General features: G+C 45.1%; 1 protein-coding gene across 1 annotated transcript; it reads left to right on the top strand.

Annotated features, from left to right (window-relative positions):
* The first annotated feature begins 863 nt into the window (after positions 1-863).
* On the top strand, positions 864-24,244 carry NDST2 (N-deacetylase and N-sulfotransferase 2). The gene is made up of 13 exons (XM_054382067.1): positions 864-1,856; positions 9,140-9,227; positions 9,424-9,578; positions 11,014-11,199; positions 11,588-11,716; positions 16,665-16,847; positions 17,599-17,695; positions 18,954-19,077; positions 20,559-20,733; positions 20,974-21,144; positions 22,347-22,456; positions 23,761-23,863; positions 24,021-24,244. The coding sequence occupies exons 1-13, from the start codon at positions 864-866 to the stop codon at positions 24,144-24,146; spliced, it is 2,640 nt and encodes an 879-aa protein (XP_054238042.1). The 3' UTR covers positions 24,147-24,244.
* The last annotated feature ends 431 nt before the right edge of the window (positions 24,245-24,675 follow it).

Below are 24,675 nucleotides of genomic sequence, written 5' to 3'. Positions count from 1 at the left end.
CGGTTTTAAGACTGAGCTTGACAGGGTGCTGGGCAATCTCATTTAAACTACACTATCACCTAGAGAGGTTGGCCCAGAGGGCCTTGGGGTTCCTTTCAACCTGGTATTCTGTGATTCTATGAAATATGGGCTAGAATAGAAGAGACTCATGTCTTCTGGTCAGTGGTATAAAGCGGAGTGTGGGAAGGTCAGGTACACCTGTTCTGTTTGCTGCAGTGTGTGAGAATCTCACCCAAGGCAAATACTGAGTCCCTGCACACTGTCAGGACCTTTCTTCCAGAGACTGTTATGGTTGTTCTGCCAAGCTCCCACACAAATGGTGTGCATCACTTCACAGGGAACAGGTCTGCCAGCAGTGATGCTGCCCACCCAGCACCTGCCAATCCTGCCATTTCATCTCAAACCTGTCAAATACCACCAGTCCATACAAAGAATTGACTTTCTCTTTTTTAAATTGCAGGATGCAAAGAGAAGGTGCCATCATGTGAATGCATAACAGCAAAATGAGAAACAGGATACCTGGGAAGGCTGAGCTGAAACCGTTGTGCAGGGGATGACAGACTGATTGCTGTTGGAGACAAGATTCAGGAAACCTCGCTTCTTCAAGAGACTTTCCTGGGGGAGAGGAGAGGAAAAGGAGGAAGCACACAAAGGAGTGATGGGAATTGAGGGCCATGGTTACTTGAGATAAATGGCAGCTCTCTGGGAGTTTAGCCTTGTAGCTGTTTGCTTTAGCTTTGTCTCTCTCTGCAGCTGCTTTTTCTTTTTTGCGAGCTGCTGCTGGGTACTACCACGGCAGCACCGGAGATTTCAAGAGCGACGTGGGTGCAGAGCGTGAGCGGGGGTGGGCAGCCCGCCTCACCATGATTCAGTTGTGGAAAGTAGTGCGGCACGTGCGACAGCTGGAGCTCCACAGATTGATCCTGCTGCTCATTGCCTTCAGCCTGATCTCCATGTGCATCCTGGCTTACTACGTCACTAACAGTCCTAAAATCAAGGAGCCACCACCCCTGCCCTTCAGTGACTGCAGCAACCAGCACCGTGTCTTGATCCCACCACAAGCCAGCTGGAGGCTCACGAAATCTGTGGACACTTCACGCACAGATCCTGTGGTGCTAGTCTTTGTGGAAAGCATTTACTCCCAACTGGGTCAGGAAATAGTGGCCATCCTGGAATCTAGCCGGTTTAAATATAGGACAGAGATCGCCCCTGGCAAAGGGGATATGCCCACTCTGACAGACAAAGATAGAGGACGCTACGCTCTTATTATCTATGAGAACATCCTTAAGTATGTGAACCTAGATGCTTGGAACAGAGAGCTGCTGGACAAATACTGTGTAGAGTATGGAGTGGGGATTGTAGGCTTTTTCAAAGCCAACGAGAACAGCCTGCTCAGTGCACAACTCAAGGGTTTTCCCCTTTTCCTACATTCCAACTTGGGGCTGCGGGACTATCACATCAACCCAAGTGCTCCCCTGCTCTATGTCACCCGGGCCAATGAGGTAGAGCAGGGTCCCCTGCCTGGTGATGACTGGACTGTGTTCCAGTCAAACCATAGCACCTATGAGCCAGTGCTGTTGGCCAGCACAAAGTCCTCAGATTCTATTCCTCACCTGGCCACCCACAAAGCGTTGCATGCCACAGTGGTGCAGGACCTAGGTCTGCATGATGGTATCCAGCGAGTTCTCTTCGGCAATAACCTCAATTTTTGGCTGCACAAACTCATTTTCGTGGATGCAATTGCCTACTTGACTGGCAAGCGCCTCTGTCTCACACTTGATCGCTATATCCTTGTCGACATTGATGATATATTTGTGGGAAAAGAGGGCACTCGCATGAAAGTGTCTGACGTGGAGGTAAAAATCCCCAGAATAACAAATTTTGTGTGTGTGTGATATGCCAGGAAAGTCAAGGCTATATTTAATTTGAGAGTTGATTGCTGCAGTTGTTGTTGTAAACACAAGTAGTCTGCAGAGATGCTGAGGCACTGGATGTGATGCTCTCAATAGTTTTTCAGGTTTAAATGGAGCATCTTTGCTTTTGGGACCTGTAGCTGGCTTCTCTGAATTTAAGGGGAGGATGCCTGTGGTGGTCTATCCTGTCTCTTCTTTAATATAGTAAACAGGTAAATGCAGATTTTCTCTGTTAACCTGTTTGTAGGTGTAAACTCTGCCTTTCAAAAGGAAAAGGTAAGTTGTGTTAGAATAGAAAAACTATATTCTATCTCTTACGTATAAACTGTATATTACATTGCAAAACTGTGGGCCACTTCTTGCAGTGTAAAGTGTTATAGTCTATGTTTATGGACATAACCAAAGTGGGAAAAGAAATGTTTTATCTACCTTTTCATTGCTCCCCATCAACAACCCCTGTCCCTGGGCAGGGAATATTCAAAATTTCACCAGGAAAATATGCTCAGACCAAGCCTTCAGGAGAACAGTCTCTGTTGCCTTACAGTTGGGAAAGAGAGATGCCATCTTTGTGGTTTGCTTTTCTTGGCAGTTCCTTGAGTAGCACAGTGACTTACTAGGAAAGGATGTGGGAGAGACACAGAGACAGATTTTGTGGAGGAGAAGAGGGTAAGACAGGCAAAGGAGAAAACAGGTAGGAAGAAGGTGAGAAACTAAGTGCCCCTTCTAGTTCTATGTCCTTGAAAGTATGATAAAGTGTTCTCCAAAGTCTCATGACATGTACATATGCTGCCTCTTGGAGCCAAAGACTTGCCAGTCTTTCTTCCTGATCAATTCTGGTTAGTAGCCATTACAGCAGGTGCTCTGCCTGTTTCTCCAAGTGTACTGAGGTTGTTACTCTGGATTCCCATTTAGTACTTGCCATTGGAGAGGTCCTGCATGAAATTCCATGGGTACCACAAATTATGACAATAAGCCTGTGACAGCATCTGCCAAGCATGCCAAGCATGTTTCTAAGACAACTTCAAAGTGAGATATCCTTTAACCTTGCATCCAAGGGCACAGAACATTTGAGGCAAGGGTATAAAACAAAATAATGTTGTACATATGTCCCTTTATCTGAACCTCATCTATTACATCCTCCTAAGAGCACTCTTCCTCCTCTCTAGTTTTACTATCTTTTCTGCATGTTTTATGCATCCATGCAAAATACCACAGAATCACAGAATGTTGGGGTTTGAAAGGGGACCTCCAGAGATCCTCAAGCCCAACCCTACTGCTAAAGAAGGATCACCTACGGTAGGCCACACAGGAATACATCCAGGTGGGTTTTGAAAGTCTCCAGAGAAGGAGACTCCACAACCTCTCCAAGCAGCCTGTTCCAGTGCTCTGTCACCGTCACTGTAAATGTCTCCTTGTGTTGAGGTGGAACCTCCTGTGTTCTAGCTTGTAGCCATTGGTCCTTGCCCTATCACTGGGTGCCACCAAAAAGAGGCTGGCACCTTCATCCTAGCACCCACCTGTGATATGTATAGCACTGATAAGATTCTCTCTGTCTTCTGTTCTCAAGACTAAGCAGCCCCGGGTCTCTCAGTCCATCTCTATTTTTTCAGGTCTTAGAGATTTTAAGTTCTGCTTCTGATCCCAAGTTTAGCTTGGGGAAAAGGAAAACCCCGTTGTCTTTGGAGCTAGCTTTATCTTTTCACTTCATTTGAAGCTGCATGCCTGAGGCAGCCCTAATTAATTGCATGTCATTATTTTACTTGCTTTATTCGGAGACACCTTTGACTGTAACTCTCTAAGCAAACAGGTATAAAAAGAAGTATTTCCAAGCAGACAGCTTTAGAAAAATGAGACAGTTGTATATAATACTTATTTAACAAAAACGCTAACATTTTCTTCATTTCACTGCAGTGTCCCTGTGTTTTGAGGTGCTGAAATGCTCTGACAGTTGGGGTTTTTTTTGAAAGTTCACAATCTTACCTTAGTCCTAAGTAGGCCTTGCACCTTCTAGTCCAAAACCAGCAGAGTTAGTCACCTCTCTAAGTGTTTGTGCAGGTTACAGACTCACATGGGAAAACAGGAGATAGGAGGCCAAAGCTCTTGGAAACAAAGGCTGTGCTAGTGATGTTGAAAACAAACCCAGACAAGATAATTCCAAAAGATGCTTGTTTGGGTTTTAACAGGGTGAAATGGAGGAATAATCTGTGATCAGTAAGCAGAGAATCTCAGGCAAAGCAGATAAAACCCAGATTTATCCATTTAAAATAAGCTCTCTGATTGCAGAGCCATGAGAGGTTAATGATTTTTTATTTTTTAAAAGCAAGAAATAACTGCATGGCTTCATTGATAGCCTCTCACCATGGGGAGAGAAGGGGATATAATAGTGACAGAACAGCTGGTATTTTCTTTGGCCTTTTATATGAAAGCTCTGTTTCAGAGCTGTTATCTCAACACACAGCTCCTTATCTTAAAGCTTAGATTACAGTGGTCAGGACAGCAGTTTGAAGATTGGATGTTGTGTGAAGGTATAAAATTGATTCTGCTGTCCCAGTGAGCCTGTTTGCCATATGCAGGTCCATGATCAGAGAGCTTCCAGGACAAAATTACTATTAAAAGAAAGTGCTGCATATAATTTGATCAAATGCATGCCCATGGTAGATATCCTGTGTGAGAGGAGAAATAATTTTATTTGCTTAAAGGAGAGCTGAATCACTTTCTTCTTTAACCAGAAAAATGGGAATCGTGCTTGCTTATACTTTAAAGATGATAACCCTCGAGTTCCGCTTTCTGATAAAGGGCTGCATCAGGAGCTTGCAGTCCTCGGTTGAAATGAAACAGTTGGAAATGGCAGAAGGAAAACGTTCCCTTGTAAAGTTTACCAGAGATTTGAGCTGCACATAATTAACAAAACAAAATCCAGAGAATCCCTTTGCTTCTCAATTATTCCACATTCAGTCTCTTCTAAATTCGTAATCCTTGGAATTTAGGAAACCTCTGTAAAACTGGCCAACAAAGATGAGCAGAAGGATCTGGTTTTTATCATCATTCCTGGTCGTCTTTAGGTATGAGGAAAGAAGATTAAGTGGATGAGGTTTTGTCTGTTTTGCTGGTAATCATTGTGAGGACATAAATAGTGAGCAATCATTGCTAGCAAGTCTGAGAGCAAGCTAAGTGAGAATCAAGGACAGTCATTTCATTTTGGGTTATGAATGGTGAGGGTGGAAGAGAGAAAATCTGGTGAGGGTGGCTGTCAGCCAGCTGTTATCTTTATAGATTGTAGAAGATGATCCTGCCTGAAATGAAATTCTCAACAGTTTCTACCTCCCTGATTCTAACGTTATCAGAACCACGAATGCTTTCTCTTTTGATGCTGTTGTCTTGAGCTATGCCAGTGATACTGCTGGACCATTAGATGGCTGCAGAAAATCCTCTTGAGAATGTGCTGCCCAGTGTCTACAGGGGCAGTTCCTATGAAGAAGGTGGTTTTTTTGGAACATGTTCCTCATGTGCTTTGTATGGACAGTTGAGAAGAGGCTGTCAAAGCGCTGTGGTACTCCCTCCATTTTTTATCATGTATTGTTTTCCTAGCTTCATGTTATCCTTCTTTCCAGTATCTGACTCTCAACCTTATATTTCCCCATTTTGCCCCTTTTTAGGAGGACCTGAGATAGAGGGGAGATAATAGGTAGGATTTGTATGAAACAGATAAAATCACTACAAAGACTTTTGGAACTTAAAGCTTTCATAGCTAAAAAAGCAGAGTTGCATGAAGGCTTAGCCTCCTGTATTATTGTGATGCCAAGGACTAGACCCTAAAGACAACTTAAAGAGGGTACAATCAGGGAGCTGTGGCTTCCCATGATTTCTTTCTTGCTCCTAGAATTTTAACCCCTTTGAGAGAGTTCTTACCTTTCCTTGTATCAAGAGCTTGCAGTCACTGTTGAGTAAATCTTTGCAGATCTATTAGTGAAATATTAGAGGTTTGTATTTTTTAATGTGTTGCAACAAAAAGCACCATTTTAAATGTCTTTTTTCTGGCATTTGTGTGGAAGTAAACATTTTTCATTATATGAGATTTTTAAAAAGTCTTTTTTAAAGCAACGGGCATTAAACATTAGACTGAAGCTTAGACCTTTTTTGCTTTGTGACCAGAAATGTGCATTAGAATGGAGATGTCTCTCTGCCCTGCAGCACAGCCACCCCGATTAAGTACTAAAAGCCTCCAAAAATACAGGTCATGAGTTGCAGAGGATGTTCTCTGATAGACTGCAACAAGCATGAATCAGGTCTGGCCTTGATGTGGCTTATCAATTCTGGTGGACAGTGCTGGCAATCTCTTGAAGACCCCATCTGTTCCTTCCTGAGAAGGGCCTTGCTGAGCTTCTAGCAGGGAGTGTAGCTGGGGAAGGGGCTGTTCTGTCTAGCTAGTGGGCTTGATTGCATTTTGGAAGGATTTTTAGAATGGAATTAGAAAACATAAACCAGAGATGTCAGAGCAGAGCAAAGTGTCATCTTCCCCACTTGTTGCCACATCTATATTGATTCACCTCACTGCAGCTCACAGACATCTTTGAACCAGTGTGCTAGGGAACAATGAATGCATAATTTGTTGAAACACATTTCCAAATATTTTCCTTGGCACCTAAATCTCTCTTGTCCTGTGCAAGGGAAAGACATTTCTTCAAACCTATGCCATGTCATGGATGTGGCTGTGCAAAGGACGTCAGCAGAAGGATAGCTCATGATTAGCAACAAACTACTGATAAACCACCAAGAAAGCAGGACTCTACAAGGCCTCATAGCCTCAGAATTTCTGGGGCCCCGTGGTTCTTGCTTGGTGCCTCCCTGGACACAAAGAATTGCTGCCTGCTGGAGCAGGGCTTTTTTGAGATTTGTCATCAGACAGATGTGTTGTCATGGTAACCCCAGCCAGACTTGAAATCTCCCTCTGCAGAGGAATGCTAAGCCTCTTAACCACTGTCTTTCTTCTCTCTACCTTCCTACCCAGGCTTGAGGAGTTAGATGTGCCTTTCAGGGCAGCAGGGAGAAGCAGTGAGGGTTGGCACAGTTCTGCAGACAAAAAAAATGGCACATTCCTGTCTAAAATGTTGGGTGATGTGTTCCAGGTGCTGGTCCCAAATTTGATGTAGTATTGTCATCCAGCTAGAGAGACAGGTGCTTCTCTTTAGAGAGGTGTACAGCTCTTATTCTACACTTCAGGGAGGATAGACTGAGTCCCTGTTCTTACAGAGGGGGGAAGCTTACATGAGGGAAGCTTGACCTCCCGTTGCCTGTGCTGGATCTTGTGCATCAGCAAAGGAGGCATCAGCCATCAGTGCTGCTGGCATACCACTTTTAAAAAGCGCTGCCTGTGTTCATAAATTCTGGGAGATGTCATGTGCCATACCTTTCTCAAAATACTACTCTTAGATGGGAACTGGTTTAAGGGTTGTGGTAGGCATGTGGCCATGGAGGAGCTGGGTTCTTTGTAATATGTCCCAGTCAGCATTTGGTGTTACTGTTGTATGTCTCTAGGGACAAGTCTGAAAGGTTGGTTCCCTCAGAGTGCATTGAGAGTGTCAGCAGCACTGCAGAAATAATCCATCTGTTCTTCCCACCTTGCCATGTGTGAGAGGTCATGAGCTGCCTGCCTTGGGAATGAAACCACTTAACTTCTTTGCTCCAAGATACATTTGCAGTGGATGGATGATTGAAATAAATTAAGAAATAATATTTTTTAAATTAATGCAAACAGTGTTTGGCCAGCTCTGTTTTGATATATTAGTGACAGCAGTGATTTGTCAGGGTATCCTTAACTGGTGGGTGTCAAGACTGGCCCCTCCACTGAATGAGTCTGCATTTGTGAATGCACTTTCACTACCTAGGGTGCAGTGTACCCAGACAATGCCTATAGAGTGTGAATCGTGTGAAGGCAGCACTGTAGTGTTCTTCTGTGCTCCCTGGGGCTGGGTAGCTGATGCAGAAGGATCTGCTCATCTTTCCCACACAGTTTGCAAAGTCTGTGTGCTTTCCCCAGTAACGGTGCCAAGTTTCCTCTTGTGTATTTGCATCTAGCCCAAGTCTGCTGTTAAGAGGTCAACACCTTCACCTTGGTGCAGCCACCGATCCATTGCTTTCTTGGCAAAACCATTAACATTTAAATAACCACCTGGGCAAGGACCATCTCTGCCACTTGCCAACAGCCCTGCTGCCAGGTCCTTATCCGATTGAGAACTTCTCCCATAGGGAGCTGCACCAGTGACGCTTTCACTGCAGCATGCAGATAGCAGCAGAGCATGCATCTCAAGGATTTTCTCTTTCTATTGTTTTCCAGCAGACGAAATTTGACTGGAATTAGTTTTTGTCTTATTTGTCTGTGACATACTGAACCTCTGGATTGGCTTTTTTTGTTCTGCCAAGGTTGTCTGCTGTCTTATTCTGTACACTGCTGGACCTTGGGGTTTGTACCACAAGCCTTGTTTCATCCCTTCACTTATAGCAATTACTTCAGATATTCAAAACAGACACAAGTGAGCAAGAGAGAACCTGTAGAAGATGTGATAACTGTGAATGTCAGCTCCCCAAGTTCTCTTTCCAGAATCTAGGAAACCTTGCTACAAAAGGGCTTTGGCACTTTCCAAGGACACAGAGCTAGGGATACCTCCCAGCAGCTATAGAATTCTTTGTATGGGAGTTCTGTTAATCCACCTTTCCTCATTAAATAAAAGCTCCCTCCTTTTGGATCCATTAGTTAGTGCTCAAATAATATTTACTTTTTTTTTTCCTCCTTTGATTGTGTACCATGTGCTGCCCCAACCTTCTTTTCATTATCATGTAGGCTCAGAGAAAAGGCAAGGTGTTCAACAGCAAAATCCCAGCCAACATGGCAGAGGAAGGGAGCATTGAGGTTGAACCCAGAAGGGGGAAGAGATCTGTTGCTTGGAAGTGAGAAATTTTTTTTGTCCCTTTGCCTTGGTACAGACACTTGGGGGCTTTCACATTAGAGAGCATCATCTGACTGTGGTTTTAAAATGTATAGTATAGCAGGACTTTAAATAAAGGCTTTGTATACGGAGCATTTGGCTATTCTGTTCCACTCCACAGGAACAATGCCTTAGCCCCATGCCCTGTGAGACTCTTTAGACCAAACTGGGTACCAGTAGCACACAGAGAGACACTACAGAGCAAGGGAATGTGAATATTTCTTTTTCCTTTCATTTAAACAGGCTTTGCTGAGCACCCAGAATAAGCTGAGAACTTTAGTTCCGAATTTCACCTTCAATCTGGGCTTCTCAGGGAAATTCTACCATACAGGTAAGCCCCTGGCATTCTTTTGTCTCAGTGGCTGTGTATAGCTCACATATTGGGGAGCAGGGGATGTGTGTGTAACATGTTAGAACTTGATTCTCTGTTGGAGCAGTTCAGCACTGCAAGGGATCAGCCACTGCTTTGAAACATTGAGCCCCTATTCTGCCTTTTGTTTTTGCACTTCTTTTTCTCCCCTGTGTAGGCACAGATGAGGAAGATGAAGGGGACGACATGCTGCTCAAACACAGGAAGGAGTTCTGGTGGTTTCCTCACATGTGGAGTCACATGCAGCCTCATCTTTTCCACAATGTCACTGTACTAGCTGAGCAGATGAAGCTCAACAAACAGTTTGCTGTGGTAAGGATCACTACAGTTTGTTTACAGTACTAAACGTTAAACATTCTTCTTCTGGAATAGCTGTTCTAGACTGGTCTAGTAACTCAGCTCTATTTAAGAAAAGTAGTTCTGAAAGTTTAAACTGGTACATGACTCCTGCTGTCTTCAGGCAAGAAACAGTGCCTGTCTGTGCGATGGGAAGTGTTTCCTGGCACTTGCATGGCCCCAAGCAGCTCCACTCTGTTTCAGGATGCAAATCCCAAGGTTCTTTTTTGCTGAGGTGTGAATTTGTAGCATTACCATCCACACCAAATTAATTTACAAAGTGTAGCAGTGAGAAAGCATTTCCTTGTACATCCTTATCCACTGTGGTTTTGTAAAGAAGTCACATGTTCAGTACTGCCCTGTGTGCTAATAACAGCCCTGCTTCTAGCCTCCCTGGACAATGCTGAAGTTACTTATCTAGGAAGTCCAGGGGAAATTCCCTGGTTTAGACAGAGAAGGGGAAAGCCTTGAACATCCTGCTGGAATGATGTCTGTTTGATGCTTACAGTCCAGAGCTGAATATAGCATACATGTTTCTCTGAAAAGAAATGTCCTATTCACCCTAGTTTGGTTCTTTTGATGGTAATCCCCTTGGAAATAGCAGGCTGCTGTCTTGTGTTCCCATGACACACAGATTAGGCATGATCTTGAATTCATAGCACGGTTGCAGCATTATAGAAACAATTCAGGCCTCTTTTCCTAGTTAAATAACAGGGCAGTCTTTTGCGAAGAGACAAAGCACAGAACACAGTTACACATTTCACATGAAACAGGCTAGTGGTGGGAAGGAGAAGATTGCTGCTTCACTGAGGGGCTCTGGGTTTAGTGTACATCACCAGGGCAGAGCTGTCGTCATTGGCATTACTACCAGAACCACACAGTGGAATTAAAAACCATTACATTCAGATATTTCCTGTCGTTTTTATATGGCTCCAGGCCCTGTATCTTTATCCTCAAGAGTCTCTTGCTTCTTGTCTGCTTTTCCTCTGAACTGCTAGAGACAAGACAGAGCCCAGCCATCATCTTCCTTTCCTTTTATATCTGTGAAGCAAATTTTGTTTTCCTTCTCTAGTGACTCAGATCTGGGCATTGTGGGAGTGAGATGTGTCACTTAACACCATTGATTAGTTTGTAGTAGCCAAGGAACCAGAATTAATCTGGTTTGTCACACCTGCAAGCTACAAGACCATTCTTACAGCTGGATATCTTTACTGATAGAGATTCGTCCTTATATTTCTAGAGATGTGTAAAACAGGTTTCCCAGTCCAGAGAGTTTTCATGTTACTCTGTCACCTTGCTCCATCTTGGGGTCTATTGCTAAACATGATCCTTGTTAAGGATATTAGTTAAATATCCTTATTAAGGATATTAGTCAAGTATCAAATGATCAAGCTGCATGTTCTGTTTCCAGGAGCATGGGATTCCCACAGACTTGGGCTATGCTGTAGCCCCACATCACTCTGGGGTTTATCCTGTCCACACGCAGCTGTATGAGGCATGGAAATCAGTGTGGAGCATCCAGGTAACGAGCACAGAGGAATACCCACACCTACGGCCTGCTCGGTACCGGCGTGGATTCATCCATAATGGAATCATGGTGAGTACAGCTGTGTGACTGGGACCCATTTGCCTACCCAAGGGACAGTCTCCTAGTGACCTACATTAGAGACATTAATCATGATACCACCAGTATTTCCAAAATCATTAAGTCACACAAAGAGAAAAGTTGGCTAAGGGCAGTTTCTGTGTTTCTCTGTGCAATTCAGAGGTTGGTAAAGAAGGGAGAGCAAACCTAAGCACCACAGGATTAAACTAAAATCCCACTGACTTGTTTGCACTGTGACAAGTAAATGGTTGGGAGGAACATCGAGTCCCTTCAGCCTATGTCCTTTATGTCCCTTACTCTTTATACTGATCCAGAGAGTGATGCTTAGGTTCTGCTGCATCTGCCTCCTACCTCACTTTGTTTTTTCTGATATTGCCAGGTTCTGCCTCGACAGACCTGTGGTCTTTTTACTCACACTATCTTCTATAATGAATATCCTGGTGGCTCAAAGGAGTTGGACAAGAGCATTCGTGGTGGTGAACTCTTCCTGACGGTGCTCCTGAACCCAGTAAGCTCATCTGAAAAAGGGATTGGTGCATGGGTGTCTCAGCTTATGTGCCTGATGTGGGATAGGACTAGATCTTTTGGGAGAGTCATTATAACCTCCCATCTCCAGTGTGATGCTAAGGAGATGTGAAGGAGGGCCAAAGAAGTACTTGCTAATTAATGCTGCTTTGCTTTACACACTGTGAAGAAAGCATTAGTATTGAGCATTGAGAAGTGCAATACTCCACAGGGAGAAGCTGGCTAGGGTGCCATGCTAAGCGTGGCCCCACATAGAGTGGGCATTACCACGGCTGCTGCATCTTCATGAATCAGAAGCGAGATGTGCCTTGGCTCCTTCTGTTCCACACGTATCTGCTGCCTGTTGGCTTTTCCTCTGGCTCACTGTTTTGTCTGGAATAATTGCTTTCTTTGTGCTTCCATTATGAAGCATCCTCCCCTTTCTTTCAGCATGTGTACACTTGAAAGGATCTTTGTGGGTTTTTTGTGATGTAGCCTTAAGGCATTTTGGGGGGATCTGGGTCTAACGTAGGTGTTCTGTTTCCGTTACAATACTTGACAGCTCCATCAAGTCACCAAGCTAATGCATTTTTGACACTCTGCAGTTCCTTCCCAGTTCTTAGCCATGGATGGCAAATTACATGAGTTTCTCATTTTCCACTGAGGCTGGGAAGATGTACTAAGTGGCAAGAGACATAAAAAGCCCAGTCGTTTTTAGAAAATCCTGAATGGATAGAGATGAAGCTTTGTAGCCTTCTCCAACCACAGATCACATCTCCCCACATTTCTTCTTGTTTGCTGCGGCAGGAAGCTATGCTGCACTTTTTGACTATACAGTAACTTTTGCAATTTCCCACCTGTATTTTTTTTTCTTACTAAAGTGTATTTGGCACCTTTTGTCACCCCTTTCTCTGAGTGGATGTTGCCCTAACAGGTTTAGATAGCGATTTTATAACATCTACCTCTGTAGCTGCTCATGAGTATAATGATGTTTAATCTCTTCTCATGACTTCCAGATTTCTACCCTCTTAGTTCTCCTTCATACATATTTTCCACCAGTGCCCGAGTATGGGCAAGAAGCCAAGCAAGCAGATCTGAGAGAGAAAGTAGGTTGTTTCTCTCTAGCATCCTAGGTGAAAACGCTTGAGTACTGGTCCCAGTCACTGAGTCCTTGTTAGTGTGATTTATCATGTAACATTGGTGGCTGTGCTCACCATGATGTTTTCTTTCATCCCTTCCTTCTTTTGCATCTTGATTGCAGGGTTGGATACTCAGCTTTAGCCACTTATGGTTGGGGCTGTTGAGGCTCAGTGAACTGGAAAATCAAGCTTTTTTCCTCAGTGGGCTCACTTTTTTTCTTGTCTCTTTCTTCTACTGTTTAGTGCCTCTCTACTCCTAGAAGTAGAACTGTGACAGTGAGAAGACTCTCACAATGTGCTCAGGGTGCATCACACAGCCAGCCTGTAGTTTACAAACAGGCCTTGTGCTTAGCCTGTGACCAGCATTGGTTTGCTATATGATCTGCAGAAGGTATGGGTCTGTAATAGCCCTAGCTAAAAAGCTGTCAGTGTTCATACTTCCCACTCTGGAAGCCTGCCTTCTGTCCCTATCACCTGAAACAGAATTTGTATCTTTACACACAACCACCAAATGTACCTAATCTAAGTCTGTAGTAGTTTTTCCATTGCATATGGAGTGTTTGGTCACGTGGAAAGAAACTGATGTTTTTTCTGGGCTTCTCTTCCCATATGTTGGATGAATTCCACCTTGTCCCACTTCATAATTGTCAGATCTTAAAGAATGCAGAAATAGCCACTGTGAAACTTAGAGTTCTAGGTTTCTTTTGGAAAACCAGTTGCCAGACTATAATCCAGAGATCACTGCTGGTTCTCACAGCCTTCTAAGGCTGTGCCAAGGAATTTGTAGAAACATAGTGTCTAGTGCTACCCTTTTTTAGTGATGAGCATGTGATGATCAAAGCAGCTGGCAGTGGTCTGTGATCCAAAATATTTGGGAAGATTGTGGTCTGGTACAGGATGGGCTTGCTTGCCAGATTTACTGTTGACTCTTCATTGTGACTTCTAAAACTCTCTCGGGTGCCTTCAGATGCTCCCGATGTTTACACTTTCAGTTCCCTTTGGCAGTGGAGCATTTCTCTCTGTCAGCACTCAGAGTACTGTGCTCTTAAGCTCCTCTTCATTGCTTATGTTTACAGGGTGACTCAGATCCTTGCATTCTCCCCTCAGTGATAAAGCCATCTCCCAGACCTGATAGAAAGCTGGTCAGCCTTGTAGCCCCAGCAATGATCCACGGCAGACTTGGGCTAGGCTCTTTCAGTCTTTTCTGGTGCTTCCAGCTCCCTTTGAGTGGATGTATGCATGCAGGAGGCTCCAAGCATGTATGTCTATGATTAACTCCACAGTGCAAACAGACGAGGTTTGATCTTCTGACTGGTGAACAAGATCTGATGTCAGGAAGGACAATAGCTATTGACGTTCAGGCTGATTACCTCTCAAACACTCCTGCTCACACTACACAGGCAGCTTACTGCTGTGCCCACAGCTGCTTGTTATGTATTGCAAGGATGCTCATACCCTTCTGTCCTCTGTATTCTAGGCTCCCTGTGACCTTTCCTCTTGTCTATCCTCAGTGTAAAGGAAGGGAAAGCCATGGCCTGCTAACAGTGGAAAGGAGGGGGAGAGGAGGAAGGTGTTATTACCAGGCCAGTCCCCAGGGTCACTGGGTGTGGATGGAAGGGAGGGAGAGAGAGGACTTGAGTGTAGCTAATGTCAGAGGTACTGCTCAGAGCTGTTTTGGCAGCAGTAGCTGTCAGAAGGCAGAGCAAGCTGCCAGTCCTTGTTAAACAGTGCATGTCTCTTACAGGACATGACTGCACACTCATAGGAAAAGGCTCTTTGGTTGAGCTTGGCTTGTCTTCTAAATCTAGTTACTTGGTACTGTAATGCCAGTGACATTACCTTTGTGAGCCGTTTTACCAAATGTAGTCAGTCTTGAGGCACGGTTGCTAACCTGGATCACATGCAGGGTAGGTTTTTATTCTGCCAGTCTTGAAAGGGCCCCAAGTGGTTACCTCCATCCTCCCTGCTGCAGTAGTTGTTTTTATGCCAGTGAGACAGACCATGCAGCAAATTTTTCCTCTAAATGTTTCACTAGCAAGTCAAAGAGAGAAGCCACCCTTTGCTCTCTCATTCCTGGAACATGAGACACATCCTTTTGCCACCTTATGTGCTCTGTGGCAGTTAAGCAGAAGGTCTTTCTGTCCTTTGCTCTGTGTTGTATTTAGCACATCCTTTTTGCACAACAGCACTGAGCACACATTGCTCTTTGAAGTATAGGTGCCAGAGACTATCTGGCAGGGCCTCTCTGTCAGCTCAGTAGGCAACCAGAAGTGAAAAACTCACAGACTGACAAATGGGATAAATCTTTAACTCCATTTACTTTTCACGTGTCTCAGAATTTTACCACTGTTTTCTGTTGCTTACCAAAAGACTTTGGGGTGTGAGCACATTATAGACAGGATTAAACTTATTTCGCAGTGTCTTGGGGATGGGTCAGGCACAAAAAGCTACTTACCTGTCAGTACTTATCACACTGAGACTCCATGGTGGCAGTGGGCATAAAAGTGACTTCAGACCTCCTCAGTGCTAGCAAATGTCTTCATCCCAAGACCATCTGTCTCTTTCTTCCTCCTTTTGCTCTTCCCCTACTGTGAGTTGGGAAAGCCATTCCTGCCCCCTGCCAGGGAAGCCTGTTGTTGCCTGCTAACCTTACCTGGCATCATCAGGATCTAGCCCTGAACAGTGCAGCAATGGTTGTCCCTGCTGTGCTTGAGGTCTCTTCCCCAACCTGCAGACACTGGGCAGGGAGCACTAAATCATCCACATAGTAATTCTTACATTTGCCTTAGTATTCCTCTTTTGTTTTTCACTAACTTGTAGTGGTGGTGTGGTTTGTGTTTGATAAACTGCTGTTGTTTTACACCAGTGGGCACTGGGATGCCCAATGCCCAATTCCATGGGACCTGTTAAAGCCACACACCAGAGTCAAGCCGATAGCAATCTTTTGCTCTCTTTTCTGAAAGTAAAAATACTGAAAAACAGCCAGAAGGGAAATGAATCTGCTTGAGAGAAGAGATGGCTTGGCAAGGCAGAGATAGCACAGCAGCTCCTGAGCACTGCAGTGCTTGGGGGCACACCCATGGGTGCTCAGTGCCACTTTCACTCTAGGGGTTTACATCTTCATGCTTGGCAGGGCCCTTGTAAACTAAAACCTTATCAGCTGTTATCTGTTCCTAGGACTATGTCCTGGTGCAATGTCTTTTTGCAGTCCCTGCTCAGATGCTTGTGAATTGCCATTTGTTCCTTTACACCTGAGATGTCAACTCCAAAGCGAATGAAAGCTGACAGGCTGTGGGCCTAGAAATAACTCCTGTGGAAACTGTCCCTTGTGCTGCTGTGCCATGGACTGCAGCGTGCTGCCCCTTTCCCTGCCTGCTCCTCTGCTGCAGCAGGCACCGCAGCTAGAGAAGCTGCCCTGGTTGTGCCTTCGGAAGAGGGAGGGAAGCCCCTGTTGTCCCATGAAAGAGTCTCCCCAAGGTTTTCACTGGGAGAGAGTCACTGACTAACCCTTGTTTCCTTAAACGTCCCAGAGCTGCCTGAATGGAATTTTGAAACTATTTTGGCCACACATCAAGGCTCAGGTATCACCTTCACACAATTCCCAGGTGGGGATGAGAAGCCTGTGTTCCTCCTGTCTTGCAAGCACATTTACTTCATTTTCCATCAAGGCAGGGCTGTATCCTGGCAGATGGGTATCCATCAACCCAGACAGCCAGGGCAGTCTGAGATGTGAGCAGCCTCTTGCTGAGGCAAGCTGGAGAAAGTGGTACTGTTAGGTGATTTACCAGTATCCCATGTCTTTCCTATTCTCAGATCAGCATCTTCATGACTCACTTGTCCAACTATGGGAATGACCGTCTGGGACTGTACACTTTTGAGAGCTTGGTCAAGTTTGTGCAGTGCTGGACCAACCTTCGCTTGCAAACATTGCCCCCTGTCCAACTTGCAAAAAAGTACTTTGAAATCTTTCCCCAGGAGAAGAATCCTTTGTGGCAGGTGAGAAGACAGCTTTAACCACTCCTAGTAGTTTTTCCAAGAGGTATGACCCACATTTAAAATGTGATTCAGAGCACAGAGGATAATGAATAAAGCTTTTAGGTTTAACCTTTGTGGCTTGAAGCTGCTAGTGACAAATTGCAAGGTGGAAGGGGTGGGGAGTAGGAGCAGTAGGACGCAGTTGAGATGTGAGCTTAGAGACCAGAATGGCTGTCGTAAGTGACTAGGGGGCAGGCTTGCAAGCATTGGATCGTGAAAGAGTTGCTGCTGTTTGTTTGGTGCTAGAAGAGCTTGCAGGCTTGTTAATGTGATTAATCTGAAAGTAATTTCACACTGCAGGATTCATGTTCATTAAAGAAAAACATGCTTATTCCATTTTATCCCAGTGCAGCAGCTCTCTGCATGGTAACAAACAGATTAAATGAACTGAAGGTGATAGAGTTGTCTCTCTGCCAGAAGTTCACAGATGCTGAGCTGTATCATGGTGGCCTAGCCCATCATGGCTACATAGGGCAAGGCCTGTCGCTCAGGCTCTCAGAGAGGTTTTGGCTCTCATCTCACTTTGGAGCTTTTGAAAACATTCCCCCATGTTTATATGTAACACTTCTTGGTGGCTGGCAGAGTAGCAGTATGGCTGTGAAGTATTCTACATATGCTAATAGCATTTTCCCAAGAGAGCTGGCCCTCCAGCTTTTCCTCCCCTTTCCATTAGCTCCTGTGGTAAAACTTAATCCTATCGCTTCTGCTGCAGAATCCCTGTGATGATAAGAGGCACAAGGATATCTGGTCCAAAGAGAAAACATGCGATCGACTTCCAAAGTTCCTCATTGTGGGACCTCAGAAAACTGGTAATGTGAATACTTTATGTAAAGATAGATTACAGCTTCCATCTCATTCCTCCAGAGAGGAGAGCTGGGAAGGTCAGTGCTGTAGATCTCTGTGGCTGCCCTTGGCGCAATATGCGAAATGGCTGCAGAGGATGTCAGAGGATCTCAGATTCTGGCAAGTCTGTCAGTACTTTGCACCCTGGCAGTTTGCTTGGCTCAGTGCTATTTGCAGAACCTGCAGACTTGTGTTTCGCCTTTTCCACGTGAGCTCAGAGAAAACAAGACCTCTCAGTGTCACAACATAAGCTGCCAGCAGGACTAAACACAATCTTAGCGAGGGGGATGATGAAAGCCTCCTAGCGCTTTGTGACAGATCAGTGTACCCACTGCATGCTCCATGTCACTGTCAGTGGGAGGCAGGGATCCTCTTTTGTCTGACTGCTGTCACCACCTCTTAACTGCTGTGTCCCTGTGTATGGCAGTGACATGACAGTATATACTCTACTGAAAAGTACTATCCAGGCTGAAGAGAGCAAAATCTCTTCAGCCAAAGCCAGATTGTCCAATGTAGGTGTTCTCTGTAGTGCAGTGGAACAGCAACTGCCAGCCATGCACAGCAAACTGTCATCCTGGCCTTGGGAAGCCTGTCCCAGCCAGGCTGCTGTCTGCTGCCTTTGTGAAGCTCAGTTGGTGTGTGTGCAGCATGAGCCCTCCTGTATTATGGCCCAAGCTGTTTGCAGTGATGCAGAAAAAAAAAACCCAAACCTCTCAGCTGATTTATTTGCTCCTGGAGGCCTAGAGCTGTGTGCTAAGCAGGATTATCTGTTTCTACATGGTAAAGGGAAAACATCTACAGGTAGGCCAAGGCAACTCTAGCTGAATTCTCATCTGAGGACACTAATTTTGTCCCTAGCATATCTCCTTCCTGAACACACAATACTGTCCTACAGTGCCCAGGCCACGTCCCATTTGGCAGGTATATGCTCATGAGAGTGTGGCTGAGCAACCACAGCAAAAAAGGTGTGGAGGCAGCCAAGATGGGTGTGGCAGCTGTCACGCTAAGGAGGTGACTTAAATCAGCTGCAGAAGATGAAATGTGGGATTGAACTGCTCAGTCAAGTTCACTCCCAGCATCCCTGGTGTCATTGCTGCTGTAACCTGCATGAATTAAGGGACGCATGATAGGAATGTGCCCATCTGGGGGCTGTCTTTGCAGTGTAGGTAAGGCTTTGCATTCAGCATTTGTTACCCAAGTCCCATTAACTGATTCCTGTTGCAGGTACAACAGCTGTGCACTTCTTCTTGACCATGCATCCAGCAGTCACCAGTAACTTCCCAAGTCCATCCACCTTTGAGGAGATACAGTTTTTTAATGGACCTAACTATCATAAAGGCATTGATTGGTAAGAACTATGATGTCTCATATTCTGTGATATGGTGCACCCATGTCTTCTCTTGAATCACTGTTTGTCCACCTCAGCCACCTTAGTAGGTTCTCTCTTAATGAACAGCTGTTTTCATTGCTACTGCTCAGTGCATGTTCTCTGTTTTCCTGCTAGCCCCACTTACTCCCCAGGAGCAGGACAGGCAGTTTCTGATTTTCTTGACTGTTCACCAGGAGATTTCTAGGCATGGTTAAGCTTTAAAAATTCAGTCTTTGTTCAATGCACTTCAGTCAGGAGGTATCTTTTCCTTTGACATGCAAAACAGACAACAGTGTGCTCACTGAAAAGTTCTCTGTGGTTTCCGAGTTAAGACAGGTAGTACAGTGGGGACAACCTTCCTGCTGTTCTGAGCCCTTTAGACTTAGAGCCATCACTGCATTCCTTGCTCTGGCTCCAGCATCCATGTGCATACTTTGATCTTTACCTGTAAAAGCACGCAGTTATGATAAACTGTTAGTACCTGGCAGAGAGATTCTAGTGTCACTGGCACTATGATACCACTGTGTTTCCAGGCAGAGAAATTGTAAAGGTGTTTCTTGCTCAAAGCTTTAACTCTGCAGTCCCTCACCCGTGGCTCTGAGGGATGGCTGTGTGACAGTAAGGCATTCTGCCATGGGATTTCTTTGCCTGTGAGCTGTAGATTTTGTCTAACTTCTCTGATCACTTAGAGGACCATTGAAAAGGTACTGAAAGGTGGTTTGTACTTAAGGAAAGTTCATTTGAGTCAAGTACTACAGAGCAGTTGCACTAGCTGACAGGTAGGCCTAGAAAGCTTAGGCTTTTATATGCATCCCCTGGAAAAATCATCCAACTTGATTTGAGTGTAACATCACATGCAGGAGGAGAAATTTTGTGTTTAGTCTAACATTTGAGTTCATTGTACAGCTTAAATTTCAGCTTTGCAGTGCCCTGTCACCCCATTACCCTCTATCCTACCACTACCTGAATGTCTTAAGTTTCCACATTACTAATTTGATAAGCTCCTGTGAGGAAGAGCAGAGCTCTTTGCCCTGCATCTCATCTCTGGACTCAAAGTACAGAGGCACGTGATTTAAACAAGTTTAAAGAAGGGGTTAGTGGCAGGGCAAGCAGTTGACTTGGACCTTACTCTTGGACAAAGCCTCTTTTCTGCACAGCTTGCAACTATTACCCTCACCGAGGACTTGGGGAACACACTCACAGCAAAATACTTTCTTACCCTTTTATCGTCTTCAACTTTCTCCATGATGCTCCACCAAGTCAGGTGGAGCCAGCTCTGCACCCACTTTCCAAGTCAGGCATCTGCCAGCTCTGCACCCATTTGCCCATTCAGTGCATTACAGGGGAGATGCAGTTGTCCTGTGAAGGTTGCCTGTTGAAAAGCAGCAAGAGCATTGTTTTGTTGTGTGCCATTTCTTGGCTGGGCCATGCTGCTCACCAGCATCCCATCTGTTCGGCAGGTACATGGAATTCTTTCCTATACCCTCCAATGCCAGCACAGACTTCATGTTTGAGAAGAGTGCCAATTACTTTGACACAGAGGTGGTACCAAAACGTGGTGCAGCCCTGCTGCCTCGAGCCAAAATCATTACTGTTCTGATCAACCCTGCTGATCGAGCCTATTCATGGTACCAGGTAACTTCCCTGCACTGTTCTATGGGTGAGGGCCAGAGAGGTGTTCTGGGGGCAAGGCAGAAAGTCCGTGGATCAGTTTTCACAGAAGGGTCAGGGGACATGATGCAGGCTGCCTGCAGCGTGTGGACAGAGTTACTGACAAAGGCAGTGGGTGGTTGTGTGGAGTCGGTGGGATCTGCAGAGAGGTGTATAAGGTGGGATGTTGTGTTCCCACTCCTAAACACAGCCTATGTTTTTCAGCACCAGCGTGCTCACAATGACCCTGTGGCACTCAATTACACCTTCTACCAAGTAATCTCTGCCAAATCCCAGGCCCCTCAGGAACTGCGCAACCTGCAAAGCCGCTGTCTGCTCCCTGGCTGGTACTCGACACACCTGGAGCGCTGGCTAACGTACTACCCCTCTGGGCAGGTAGGAGGTTTGGCAGCACAGGCTCTCACAGAGCCCTCTGGGAGTTGAATCACTTGCTCTTTCCCATTATGACCTGATAAGAAATCAGGCTTGAATACTCTGATTTTGCACTTTACTGTATTTGTGAAAGTGAGTACACTGTGCTCTCCCAGAGAGCTCCACCATACTCTTATCAGCAAGCACAGCAGTGTTAGCACTGTCTGTATTCCTTTCATCTTGGAAGCCTGCAGCCCAGGGACCCTCTTAAGGCCCAGTAGGTGTTCAGCTACTTGCTGACATTTCATTGCTTTAAAGGGAGGCTTTTGGACTCTTGACACTTGTTAGTTCCCATACTGTGAAGCCTTTAGCTGTCTCTTGAAGTGAAACTTCACTGCAGAGATGTCAGCTTCCTGTGTTTTGTGTACACATTTGCAAAAAGTCAGTTAATAGATAATTTAGACTATTAGTGTACTTGATTCTCCAAAAAACTTAGAAACTGCCTAATAGAGTGAGTCAGGAGTTGTTTTTTCCAAGTTCCTTTCTGCTACTAGGGCTACCCTCAGTCTGTAATCCAGCAGAAGCTTGTAATGCCTGTTTAGACTCATTCTCTGCCAAAGTAGCAGCCTAAACTGTGCATGACAGATCTGCCAAGACTAAAAGAGACATGGGAAAACATTCTTGGGCTTGTATCTAATTTCCTTACTATTCCTGGAGGTAACTGCTGTGAGGCATGATAGAGCCAGAGACACCATGCTTGTCCTACCTTCCTGCCTTGCCCAGGCTTCAGTTCATGTGACTATTTATTAGTACAAATGTTGCTAATTTATTGTCTATCATACATGTAGCAGGAGATTAATCATAGGGTACAGAGGTACTTGGCACACTGGCTGCTGACATCTACAAAGAATACATGAAGTTCCCAGAGACAGTCTGAAATCATGCTACTGCTAGGCCTTAGTACACAGTTACAGGGAGTTTGACTAAAGGCAAGTTTATTAGGCAAAGCCTCTGATGGTCTGTTGGTTTATGGTACTTATGGTACTGTCATAACTTCTGTGGTGCTAAATGAGCCTCACCCCTGCACCATGTTGCTCTAGCATAAACAAGCTTTGTCAGCCTTTACTCATGTGTCAGGGCAGTTTTGAGATCGAGGAAGCTCATGGGTGTCATTCAGCACAAACTGTCAGAAGCTAAGGTGGCTGCTGTCTCTGCTGTCCTTTCAGCTTCTCATTGTGGATGGTCAGGAGCTGAGACACAACCCTGCCTCTGTCATGGACAACATCCAGAAGTTCTTGGGAGTTACGCCACTCTTCAACTACACCCAGGCCCTCAGGTAAGGAAATTGTTCTTGGGAGGGCAAGTTCTTAGCCCAGTATGATATTAATAAGTACTTGAGTGGAAGAATACTTCGAATCTCTGCCTAAAACACCTGACAAGGCTTCAGAGGTATACCTAACCCTAGAAGCAGGTTCAGATAGCAGGGTTGGGACTGGAATCCAGTGATTAGGCTTTCCAAAAACAATGGGTGGGGGTGTTTTTGGCACTGTCACAGAGACACATGATGAAGTTGCTTAGAGAAGTAATTCCAATGGTCTTCATGGTTTCAGAAAAGGTGCTTTTTGTTATACCTGTATCTCACAAAGTAGAAGAGGTAGAATTAAAAAGTGGCTGCCTGCTCATATCTTCAACCAGATGGAGCTTAAGGATACATTGCAGAGTTTTGAGGTAAAGAGCCTGTTATTACGGAAGACAGCACATTTGACAGGTGTCCTGAGCTATCCCAGGATGTGGAGCCACTACCATGCTGCTACTCAGTTAAAGGCCTTTACTGTGGCCTTGCCCCCAGTGCAAGTGCAATTAATCTGAATAGATTAAGTGTTGAAGATGAACTGTGACTCTATCAGTCTTCAGTGGAAACTCTACACACCCACTGGAGATGGTGAATGTTCTTTGCAGCTGAAACCTGTGCTTTCACAGCTGAAGCAAGTTGAGGGTAGTGGATGGGGTGTATGTGTGCAGGCATACAGCAATTGCCCTTCAGCAGCAGAGAAGAACCAATTCATTTCTCCTGCAGATGTTTTTCACATGGGTGGCAGATGGATCCCCAGGGGAAGGGCACTGGGGAAGCCTCACTTGCTGAAGCACATATGATGGTAAATGGACTATTTACAGTGGTGGTCCTGGCTGGTACCCTTAGACAGGGCAAAAATTAAACAGTATTGGTATTTGTTCAAACCTCAAGCTCATGTTTGGACAGACCAGACCCAGACATGGTTCCCAGTATTGTCTCATGCCTGTTTTTTTAGCAAGAAAATAAAAACTCACTCTTTAAGGAGCCGGAGGATTCCCTAATACAAAGCGTTTAAAGCGTTTACACTAAAAGATTTATTATTATTTCACCTCCCCCAAGCTAAACAGACAAATATTCTAACACCTTGTTACCTCTGCAGTTTGCATGGAGCTGAAACAGTCATGGTCAGAATGGATGATGAGACGTGCTAGAACACCAATACCACAAATAAACCCAAATCCAATTTGTAAAGCCTTGAATTGGGAAATACCTATAGAGTTACTTAATTTCTGCTGCTACTAATTGGGCCTGTGGTCATGTCTTTTAAAGACAACTGTCCTTTTCAGATTTGATGAAGCAAAAGGATTTTGGTGCCAGCTGCTAGATGGAGGAAAGACTAAATGCCTAGGAAAGAGTAAAGGAAGAAAATACCCTGATATGGATTCCTCGGTGAGTAGCTGCCTCAAACCTGTTGGCAGCATGATATGGAGAAACATCCCAGCAAACCAACCCTGATTTTCCCACAAATTGTGTCCTAGATGCCCTGTGGAATGTGTTGAGGATAACATTTTCTTTCACACTAATGTGGTCTGTATTCTCCACACAGTCACGGCTGTTCCTAAGAGAGTTCTACCGGGAACACAACATTGAATTATCCAAGCTGATGAACAGACTTGGGCAGCCCCTTCCAACCTGGCTCCGAGAGGAACTGCAGAATTCCAGTTGGAGCTGAGAGGGACTGCCTTACCTCCAGTGCCATTGGGATGTGTGGTGCTCCAATGCCTGCTATAATGCCATGTCTTGTCAAGCCAAAACAACTGGACCAATGAACAGGAGCAGAGAATGTGCAGGTGGAGCCTTTCCCCACCCTTGGGAAGGGCTGCTGCCTCTGATAGTGCCCTGGGGCATGGAGTGCAAGTCACATTCTTGGGTAGCAGTGGTATGGTACACTTGACTTTTACTTCCAGGAAGAATTTGGAATGCCTGCCCTACTTGGAGCAGGAAAGAGAGCATGGTTAACACTTTATGTTTAAATTACTCTTCTCAGTATATGAAACAGGCACTAGCCGGAAGATGAATGTGTTGCTCCTCTTGAGTCCAGAAGTACAGGCTTAAGAGGTGAGCTACTGTGCCCACTGCTGAGAGCAGGAGCTTAATAAAAGGGGAATCGAGCCTAGTGAACTCCAGCTTTTATCCAGTTGTGTCTGGCAGCAGCAGGGTACAAGAACACCTTTTTCCTCCCCATGCAGAATACAGTGGCT

The sequence above is a fragment of the Indicator indicator genome, chromosome 7, assembly GCF_027791375.1.
Source record: "Indicator indicator isolate 239-I01 chromosome 7, UM_Iind_1.1, whole genome shotgun sequence".
In the NCBI taxonomy this organism is placed as follows: Eukaryota; Metazoa; Chordata; class Aves; order Piciformes; family Indicatoridae; genus Indicator; species Indicator indicator.
Note: the sequence above shows the minus strand (reverse complement) of the source record. Positions and strands in the feature narration are given on the sequence as shown.